Below are 11,394 nucleotides of genomic sequence, written 5' to 3'. Positions count from 1 at the left end.
ATCGAACGAACAGTCCTTGGCTAGGCCGAAGATAGTTGAGTTATCACCTCGGAACGCTTGAAATTGTAATTTGGTCACTTTCAGAAGCCCCACGGTAACGTTGGTCCTCTGGACGGACAAATCTAGCTGCTGTTCCTTGATACATCTGTACGAATTGGTTAATCCAGTTGTAAATTGCGGCGTCACATGTTCCACAGTCAGCGTACTATTTATTTTAGCGTTGGGGAATTCTGCGGCCGCGAGAGAGATCTCAAAGTGATGAAGAGTGTAATCCTTTTTCGTCTCATTCTTTACGAAATGAATGGTGAAATTATTCTGAATGCTTTCGTTCGGCGATGGCCACGACAACGTCAGGTTCTGCTCGGTTTTACCACATTCCCCCGTAGTTGTAGTGCTATTGTCGGGCAGGTCCATCACCCTGTAACGCGTCATGTTATTAGCGGTGGTATAAGAAACATTGAATTGCACAGCCATTTGAACGAGTATGCACAACGTGTTGTTCTGCGTTACATTCCACTTACCCAGGTTCGGTGGAGGAAGCGGTGTCGTGTGCGGCGCAGGCATTGTAATTGGCTTGGTTGTGGTTGGCTTGGTCGTAGTAGGTGGCTTGGTTGGTGGCGGAGTGACCGCGGCTGGCACTTTCGTAGATTCATTTGTCGTACGCTCATCTTTGTTGGAAGCTACCGGCCTCGGGCTTGTTTCTACGTTCGATACGGGCGTCGACTGAGGATTCGCAGCTGCACTGTGGCCGATGGGATCGGTAGGAATTGGCATTGGTTAAACATTGGCCCAATACAACCAAATATTGGGCCAATGTTTATCCAATGCACTGTGCTACTAGGGTACTCTCGGTGAATTAGAGCGCAGCTGGACCAGTGCTATAAATATTTTTAAAAATTATGCCTGTAAAGTTATGATAAGTAAAGGTTATGATTTTCTTACTTCTTACTGCTTACTTCCAATGCAGACGGTCCTTTACCGAGAGGGGGTCACCGACGCGACAGGAACCGAAAGAAAGAACAAGATCTCGTACACACGAGCTACGTTTAATCTTAAGTATCGATTTCACGCATCATGTGCATCATGCGTGAAAACGGAACTCACTCTCTCGTATCGCTGTATATATATATATATATATACGATATTCAAGATGGCGACGAAATGGTCCAAGTTATTCCATTTGGCGAACCTGGCCACATACGGAACATTTTTCATGACCACTTTCAATCTATGGAGATACGTCTCCTTACTCTTACTTCATGGTAGCGACCATCGCTGCGAACTTTGATGCAGCGCGGGGAGACGTGCGAGTGGTCGCGTAAGCGGCGGACGGGCAGCGGCGCGCCTCGCCTCCCTACTCCTCGCCGCGCATCGCCATCCTACTCCTCGCTAGACACCGCCTCGAGCGGGGCCGCTAAGCGGACGCATCTCACCGCTACACGTCCCAACAAAACGGAGTCGCGGAACGAAAGAACCGAACGCTTGTCGAGATGGCAAGATGCATAATGTTACAAGGTAATCTTCCGCAATCATTATGGGCCGAAGCTATAAACTCAGCCACGTATCTGCGAAACAGATGTGCAACAAAAATATTAAATGGAAAGACACCCTACGAAGCGTGGTTTAAGAAAACCATATGTAGGATTCTTTAGAGTCATTGGACTTTAAAGCAATAATGTTGGACAAATCACATAAACGAGGAAAATTCCAACCAAAAGGCGACGAATAGGTATATCTTAGTTGGATACTCGCAAGAGTCAAAGGCGTATCGTCTTTGGAAGCCAGGAACGAGGACTGTTGTCAAAGCCCGGGATGTGAAATTCTTCGAGAAGCGGAATTCAAGTGATACACTGGATGAAGTCAAATTCGATATACTGGAAGATAAGGTTGAAGACTCAAACGTCTTAGGATTACAGCTACCCGACTCACCCAGCGAAGATTGCAATTCCGAAGAATCTGAAGCGGAGATCGATGATCAAGAGGACGATCCAGAAGCAACCGGCGACATCAGTGAACCGCACCGAGGACCACCGAAGTTACTACGCACAGGTCAGCGTGGTAGGCCTAGAAAAATCTATCAAACCAATAACACGATAAATTAAGACCCCAAACTATTTCGGAAGCACTGGATCGAGACGACAAAGAGGCATGACTAGCAGCGATGGATTGCGAATACAAGAGCCTGCAAGAGAATGCAACGTGGATATTAGTACCAAGGCCGAAAGGAAAAAAGGTTCTATCAAATCGATGGATTTTCCAAACTAAAATTAATCAAAAAGGAGAAATTGAAACATTTAAGGCAAGATTAGTCGTCAGAGGACATACGCAACGAGAAGGCGTAGATTATCAAGAAGCGTTTGCGCCAGTCGCAAGATTAGACTCAATACGGGCTTTGCTTGCAGCAGCAGTAAACGAAGAGATGCACGTCCATCAGATGGACGTTGTGTCAGCCTACGTACAAGGAGATCTCACCGATGAAGTTTATATGGAGCAACCCGAAATGTATGTTCAACATGGTGAAGAATCCAAAATCTGCAAACTTTTGAAACCATTATACGGACTAAAGCAGTCGGGAAGACAATGGTACATGAAACTCGATGGATACATCACAAACAATGGAGGCAGACGCACGGCAGTCGATCCATGTGTATACCTGTTCGACGAAAGCGATAAGCGAGTTATCGTGATTGTATATGTTGATGATTTCGTCGTGGCATCAAAAAGAAGAAAGGAATTAGAACAAATAAAGTTCAAATTGAAGTCAGCATTCAAGATGGTGGACTTAGATGACTTAGATGGATGTGTCCTATACATGACATTCTTGGAATAAAAGTCAGCCGAGAAGATCAAACGGGAAGCATGTTTCTTTCACAAGAAAAATACGTCGATGAATTGCTAGCAAGATTCAACATGGAAGACCCGAAGATAGCATCAACACCTTTGGAGCCGACCATGAAGATTACGAAGGAGATGGGTCCAAATTCCGAAACCGAACGAAAAGAAATGAAAAATCGACCATACAGGGAACTCATTGGCGGACTCAACTACCTTGCAAATGCAACGAGGCCGGATATCGCATTTGCAGCTAGCACACTTAGTCGCTTCTGCACTGACCCAGGACAAACACATTGGTTTTTAGCAAAGCACGTCCTAAGATATCTGAAAGGGACGAAACATTACGGCATCAATTACGTCAAAAACTCGGAAGACGTTACAGCCTACTCGGACTCGAACTGGGCTGGAGACGTAGACGACAGGAAGTCCTGTACCGGCAACATAATCATCCTAGCAAATGGTCCTATCTGTTGGAAATCTAAGAAACAAGGATCGATGGCACTTTCTACTATGGAGGCGGAATACGGAGCACTTGCGGAGATATCAAGGGAAATCGTATACATAAAAAGACTGTTAACGCACATGGGGTCCGAAAAATTTGTAAAAGATACAATTAGAGTCTATTGTGATAACCAAAGTGCCATTGAACTCTCTAAAAACGCGGTATTTCACAAACGTAGTAAACATGTAGACATAAGTTTTCATTTTGTTAGAGAGCTTGTCGATAAGGGAGATATTGACATAAAATACTTAAGAACGGATTTAATGTTAGCCGATGGTTTAACGAAATCCTTATCTAAAGCGAAACACGATAATTGCATTTCCATGTTACACTTGAGTTGCACGAGGAATAATACACAGTAATAAGGGGAGTGTTAGAATTGTATCCCTGTGTTATTCATATCGTTTGTATCACGCGGGTCGAGGCTACCTATGTGTCGCCCACTGTTTTCATTTGTTTTTACGGTCTTTTGTTCTGTTGCGTCCAGTCAGTCATCCCAAGTCTCTCTGGTCGACTACACGCGGACACGGTGGTCTCACTTGTAAAGACACCCCGTTCATTTTTAGTTCTTGCTCTAATAAAGTACAGGGTGCGCCGTTAGAATCCGGACAAAATTTAATTTGAAGTTCCCGCTACATTAGAATTCTGGGGTAGGCGTTAATTGGCGCTAAAGTTGGCTAGATATGTTAGTAAGACCAGAGGTAAGACTTTTATAACCTCAAAATGGCCGAGCTCGTCAAGCAAAGCGTGGAGTACAATAGAAGAGCGGCGATTATAGAAAGCCTTCGCGCCGAGAGAACGCCGGCCGAAATTATAAAATTCTTCGGGTACCCAAGATCGACGGTATACGATGTTGCGAAGAGATACGCAGTCTCAGAGGAGTCCGAGAAGGACTCTTCCACTCCTGAGCGTCGTTTCAAGTGAGGGCGATGTCATGCCGCCGCACTTCTTCCAGAAGGGTGAAACAATGACGAAGGAGGTTTATTTGGAGGTCCTGAAGACAGTGGTAAAGCCGTGGATGACGACTGTGGCCTCTAGAAGGCCTTATATCTTTCAGCAAGACGGTGCACCCGCTCACACGAGCCATTTAGTCCAAAATTGGCTCTCTGACAACATCGACATGTTTTGGTCAAAGGACTTCTGGCCTCCTAACAGTCCCGACCTAAACCCTCTGGACTACTACGTGTGGGGCGTAGCCGAGAGACAAACTAACGAGTCTAGGCACCCCAACGTCAACTCCCTCCGGGCCGCTATCGAGGCAGAGTTCACGGCCATGAATCGCGACCAGTTGAAGACAGCATGCTCGCGCTTTAGGACGAGGATCGAGCAGGTGATAGAGGCGCAGGGTGGCTATATAGAATAAAAGTTCTCAGCAAGGATCCTTTAAATGAGATATAACAGCATTTTTTTTGTATCTTTCTATATTGGCTTAAATAAACAACTTTTTGCATAAAACTTTTTTTGTCCGGATTCTAACGGCGCACCCTGTATAAGTAAGGTGTAACCTGTGAGCTTTACTCTGCCAAACCCCAACAGCATTCAATGCAATAACCCCCCTCCCCGTTATTGTAAATCGTCTGATTTCTCTCTCTTCAACTGCACGCACCATATCGTTATTTCACATACGGCAGATGATGTGATTTTTTTTGTAAATACTACGAAACTTTCACACGGAAAGACTGGTTGCAAATAGCATCATTGCATTGCCAACGAATCAACAAACTCACCGCATAAGCGCAATAATACGATATTAGTGCTATCGGGGTAACATTAAAAAACGGAACTTACTTTGTGGATATTCCTTATTTTAATATCATTTGACTCCTCTGAATAATTTGTGCTGTAATTGTTTATGTATAGTATCATGTTTTTTATAATTTACAATTTGAGGGCACATTAAACTATCGCACTTCGTTATTTACTTTTTGACATTTATCTAAGCATATCAATTGTCCAACACAATTAATGATTTCAATCATTTTCGTTACATTCATTATTATTCAATCTAAATTATTGACGGAAATATTATTCGACCCAACTGGCTATAATTTTAATTAAAGGAACTTATTACGAAAAATATTACCTCAGCTAGAAGAGTGCCGGTTCGAAAGTAGAGTGAGAAAAGGAGGAGGAAAGGCGAGAGAGGAGGAGAAGGGAGGGGAGATAGAGAGAAAGAGGAGGCGCGAAAAGGAGAGAGAGGGGAACAGGGGGATAAGAGACGTAGAGAACGGAAGGAGGAGGAGACAGGGAGAGAGAGGAGGAGCTGGGCAGAGGAGAGTGGTGACGAGGGAGCAGAGAGGAAAGGGAGAGGGGAATGGAAGAGGACGGAAGGATGGCAGAGGGAAGACAGGCAGGGAGAGAGGATGAGCGGGAGAGGGCGAGAGAGTACGAAAGGGAGATAGTGGAACAGATGAAGAGAATCGCAATTGAGAGAGATATTGGAATTGAGAGAGATAAGGGAGGTTATGGAAAGGAGGGAAGATAGAAAGAGGAAGAAGGAACGATGGAGGAAAGGTGGCTGGAGGAGGCGAGGAGAATTGGAAGGAGGGGAGGAGGAATAGAGATCGGAGAGGAACAGGGGGAGAGAAAGGATAGAGAGGAGGATAATGGAAAGAGGAGGGAAGAGGAGAAGGAAATGACACGGAAAGGAGAGGAGGGGAGGGGAATCGGGAGGAAGGAAGGAAACAGGGAGATGGGGTGCAGGTCGAAGGAAGGAAGTGAAGGAGGGTGAGAGAGGAGCAGAGGGAGGCAGGAAGAAGAGTGGAGTGGACGGGAGAAGAAGAGGAGGGGGAACGAGAGGAGGAAGAAGGAAGTAGAAAGGGGGAGGAAGAGGAAAGGGAGAGGAGGGAACAGAAGAGACAGAGAGAGGGAGGAGAGGGAGGGGAGGAAGTCGATAGAGGAGATGGGGGAGAAGGGGGAAGAGTGGCGGCTAGCGGCAAGTGGAAGAGGAAGGTCGAGGGGTGAAAGGGAGAGGCAGGGGGACGGGAAGGAGGTGAAGGATGAAAGAGAAGAGAAGGAATAGGAGCAAGGGGTAGCAGGGAAGAGAGAAGGAAAGGGAAGAGGGTAGGAAGAGAAGATTGGTTTGGAGAGGGGTAGAGGGAAGGGACAGGGAGGAAAGGTTGTGGAGGATAAGGAGAGCGGCGAGGAACATGATAGGAAGGGAACCGGAGATGGGAGAAGTAACAGAGAGACTAGGGGAGGGGAGAGTATAGTGCTAATAGCGGAGATGATGGAGGAGAAGGATAGGAGAGAGATACTAGAGAGAGCGGATTGTTTAAGGAGAAAATGGAGTCTGAACGTAGACGAGGATCTGAGTATGGAGGAGAGAAGGATAAGATGGAGGATGTTAGAGAGGGCAAAGATAGAAAGGAATAGGGGCAGAGTGGTAAGGGTGGAGAATAGGAGAATGTGGGTGGACGGGACAGAATGGAAATGGGTAAAGGGGGCAGAGGGGGGCGAGGAGGAGTGGTGAGCAGTAAGGAGCAAGGTTTACGTATATTGTGTATTTATGAGTACATTGTTGTAGGAGAGGAGAGGGAGAGGGAGAGAACGAGCAGAGGAAGGAGAAGGAGAAAGAGGACAGAGAAACACAGGGAGAGGAAAGGAAGGAAGAGAGAGAACGAGAAAGGAGGCGGAGGAGAGATGCAGAGGGAGAGAGGAATAGGAGAAAAAGGATAGGAGTAAGCAAGGAGAGGATAGGAGAGAAGGAGAGGAAGGTAGAAGCAAAGAGGAGAAGTTAGGGAGGGTAGGAGGAGGAGTAGGAAGGGTAGATCGAGAGGGTAGGAGGGAGAAAGCATGTAAAGGTCGCCTATGGCCAGGACGCGGAGAGAGAGGGTTAAAAGGTGTAAAGGGTTCGGGTACGGCTCCCTGGAAAAAGCGCCATGTAACCCTAAGGGGAACCATTAAATATATGAATGAGAAATGAATTACCTCAGCTAGGGTTTATAAATCTGGATTTTCCTCACACTATATTGACTCTAATATTTTATTAGTACTAATTGTTAATAATCTATTTGCAGATTTTTACTATCTGTGTAAATTTCTTTTATTTCTGGACCACTCTGTGATCCGTAGGTATTAATAATAATATTTTTTGCAATAAATTTCTCTAATAAGTAATTTGCCAGTTGCGTTGATTAGCAATTTTTCTAATAGGTTAATCATGTACTGGTGTCAAACAATTCTTTATTTTTGTTTTTAAAATTATATTATTGTCACATTAGTGCATTCGTGCATTGCAATCGTTTTGCATTTAACGCCGCAAAGAATCTAATCGCAATTTTTTTCAGATAACGCAAAACTGCAGTACTTTATTGACAATGTGTAAGTGGAAAGGCATACTTGATCAATGTGACAGGTATTTCAAGCAAAGTTTATCACGAGATGGCCTATGCTGCAGTTTTAATTATTACACTTTTCCAGATACAATAACATTGGACAAGTATAAACATTATTTCTGCAGAGTTGAAGGAGAGTTCTTAAGCTTTACAAAAGATTTTACAGTTTTTATACCAAAAATAAAAATTAGAATAAAAATATTTTCTTTATTAAACAAAAATACAAATTATAAGTAAATTATTTTATGGTTTGACTTGTAATAACATCAAAATAGACAAGGTTTTATTCTTATAGCGACATAAAAGTGCTAAAAGCTTATGAATATCAAAATTTGACTCTGCATTTTACAAATAATCATATTATATTGTATTTTTCAATTAATATAAATTCTTATATTATTAAAGTGTGGAAAGAGCTGCCGCCTGTGGATTTGAGACAGCATTGACTATAGTAGTAAATTCTGATCCAAATGATTATCACGCTACAATTATTGGAGCATATGGAGTAAAAGTAATCAATATTTTCTCATTTATCTATTTAATCAATAATTTAGTCCACTGTTTAATTAATTAAAATCTCCAAAAATTATTAGATAGATAGATAACTTTATTTCTTTGTTAGATAACCTTGCGGGGTACAGCTACGGACCTCCGCTCCGTTTACATTCCTTAACCTATATACTATTCTATTCTTATTCTTATTCTTATCCTAACTTATCTTACAGTCCTTACATCTAGCTTAACCTATTTTTCATTCTTCCTCTAGAGAGAGAGAGAGAGAGAGAGAGACATTCACTCGTATTATCACTTCCACTCATCCATCCATGCATCATTCCATTCTTCTGGACCTCCGTTCCCGCGCATCTTCCTTCCTTTCTCATTCATCCTCATTCTCACCCTCCACCTCCCTTTTCTCCCTCCATTCCTCTATCCTTTTCAGCCATTTCTCTCCCTCCCCTCCCTCTCCTAAAACCTCCTCCACCATATCCTGCCATCTCCTCTCCCACCTCCAGTCCGTACATTCCTCCCGCACATGCTCCCATGTCTCTTCCTTCCACCCACATACCCTGCATTTCCTTTTTTCCTCCTTTTCCCAATATCTCCCACCTTTCATTCCTTCCCCTAATCGGAATTTCGCTACTCTCTGCCATCTTTCTTCCTTCCATCCCTTTTTCAAATATTCTTTTATCCTTTTATACGACACATTCGTCTTTGACACCACTATTTTCCGCCATCTTTCTTCCTCCTGCCATCCCTTCTCCCTTCTAGTTGTATATTTATAATAACCTGTTTTATGATATAAATATTTCAAAAACGCACGTATCATTTTCATAGTTTGGAAAGTTTCTTATTTATTTTAATGTCTTAAGCAAAGATTATAAATTCTAAATAATAAAATTTGCTAATGGAACATTCTAATTCATGTAATTAGATTGTTCCATTCATGGATTATAAATTCATGCATTATAAATTTAAAAAATTAACAAAAAGTTTTATTAAACAAGTTTTTATATTCTATCCAAATAGCACAAGGATATCCTCAGAAAGTTCGAAGGTCCTCCGGGACGGATATCGCGGATATCTTGAGGACGTCCTAATTTCAGCCCAGGGCCTCCTCAGGACATCCTGAGAACATTCCGTTGAATGTTTTGATTTTATCGGAACCTCCTCAAGACCCCAGGCAGCACAGTATTTATAAAAAATATATACAGGGTGGTCTAAAAGTCCCGGAACGGTTGAATATCCCAAGAAATTGTGGGTAGATCGGAAAACGGAAAAATACGTATTTTCTATTTTTGAAAGAGCTATCGAATGATACCAAAATTGACCCCCCCACCTCCACCCCTGTGGTTGGGGCGGGGGACAACTTTAAAATCTAAAATGGGAACCCCCACTTTTTATAACAGATTCGCATTCCACGTTAAAAAGTACGTAAGTTTTGTCTGAAACATTTTTTTGTAATCTTAATAGATGGCGCTGAAAACGCAAAAATGACATTTTTCGATATTTTCGAGAATCGCGCATCAGATCGAAAAACTAACATGTGATTAGATTTTCCAGTTGAATTGATGGGATCAGATAATCCTACGGAATCAACCCATGATTCCACAGGATCAGGTGATCCCACGGTATCATCCCGTGATTATCATCTTATTACTTTGGGATGCTTGAGTAAATTCATTTACATTCCCCCTCTTGAACCAGAAACACTTATTCATTTCGGGATACTTTGGCGTGCTTGAGTAAATTCATTCACAGTCTATCTCTTGAACCGGAAACACCTTATTCATCTTGGAATATTTTAGGGATTTCTATTACAATTTAAAGTTTATTTGCAGACTTTATTAAAGTATTAATAGGACTGCTAAAGTTTAGAAAATTCTTTACTTCATTATACTGTCAACAATGGCATTGTCAGAGAGGGAAAGAATAACAATTCTCATGATGCGGGGATTTGGTGATAAAGAAAGATCATACGGTGACGTTGTTAATTTATTCAACGATACATTCCGGAATCGTGCACCTATTTCAAAATCTACTGCATATCGAACCTGTAATCGATTCGAAAGAACTGGGTTAGTCAAGGATGAACCACGATCTGGAAGACCTAAAACTGCCACAAACGAACAAAAATCTTTAGAAGTTATATTGAATTTTCAAGAAAATCCTCATACTTCGAGTCGAAAAGTAGCTCAACAAACCGAAATTAGTAAAACATCTGTCCTTCAGATTTTGAAGTCGCATCGGTATCATCCGTACAAAATAAAACTAGTGCAAGAACTTATCGGAGACGATCATGATCGTAGACTTGAATACTGCGAGGAAATGATGCTACAATTCGACAGAAATAATCAATTTCTGTTTTGGACGTGTTTTTCGGATGAAGCAACCTTTGAGTTAAGCGGATCTGTCAATCGGCATAACATGAGGTATTGGACCGATGAGAATCCCCACTGGATGAGGGGGCATCGTACCCAGTATCCGGAAAAAGTTAACGTTTGGGCTGGAATATTGTGTAATCGTATCATCGGGCCATTCTTCATTGATGGCAATTTGACATCTGAAAAGTACGTAAATTTGTTGAACGATAACATAATACCTGCAATACAAGCTATCGTTGGGGATGCATTCGAGAATGTTTGGTTTCAACAAGACGGAGCTCAAGTTCATTTTACCCTAATTGTACGCAATGTACTGAACAACGTTTTCCCTGACAGGTGGATTGGTAGAAGAGGTACCATTGAGTGGCCACCAAGATCACCCGATTTGTCGCCTCTTGATTTCTTTTACTGGGGATACTTGAAAAGCAAAGTTTTTGAAACCAAACCCAACGATATCGAGGAACTGAAACACAGAATTGTTGAAGCGTCAAATGATATTAGTTTAGAGATGTTACAGAATATTTCCAATGGAGTTATTATCTGTTGGGACTTTACCAAGAGAAGGGTGGATACCAATTTGAGCAAGGAAAGAATTAAGGTTGGCGAATAGTGAGAGGCGAGGGGACTCACCTAAAACAAGCACCCTGATGGTGAGAGGCGAGGGGACTCACCTAAAACGAGCACCCCGATGATGAGAGGCGAGGGGACTCACCTAAAACAAGCACCCCGATGGTGAGAGGCGAGGGGACTCACAATAAACAAGCACCCCAAAGGGATTATAATTTCCGTCACGTCCACGTCGTTAATCCTGGGTAAAGCTAAGAACGGATAAAAAATT

At 42.6% G+C, this 11,394-nt stretch overlaps 1 protein-coding gene across 1 annotated transcript; it reads right to left on the bottom strand.

The window, feature by feature from the left end:
* Nucleotides 1–136: 136 nt before the first annotated feature.
* Nucleotides 137–1,253, bottom strand: LOC105557038 (gamete and mating-type specific protein A-like). Its single transcript, XM_012004172.1, has 3 exons — nucleotides 943–1,253; nucleotides 522–878; nucleotides 137–418 (listed from the first exon to the last, which is right to left on the bottom strand). The coding sequence occupies exons 2-3, from the start codon at nucleotides 772–774 to the stop codon at nucleotides 414–416; spliced, it is 258 nt and encodes an 85-aa protein (XP_011859562.1). The 5' UTR covers nucleotides 775–878; nucleotides 943–1,253; the 3' UTR covers nucleotides 137–413.
* Between the last annotated feature and the right edge of the window lie 10,141 nt (nucleotides 1,254–11,394).

The sequence above is a fragment of the Vollenhovia emeryi genome, unplaced genomic scaffold (assembly GCF_000949405.1).
Source record: "Vollenhovia emeryi isolate VEMERY1.0 unplaced genomic scaffold, V.emery_V1.0 DF939644.1, whole genome shotgun sequence".
Taxonomy (NCBI): domain Eukaryota; kingdom Metazoa; phylum Arthropoda; class Insecta; order Hymenoptera; family Formicidae; genus Vollenhovia; species Vollenhovia emeryi.
This window is presented reverse-complemented; position numbering and strand designations above follow the sequence as displayed.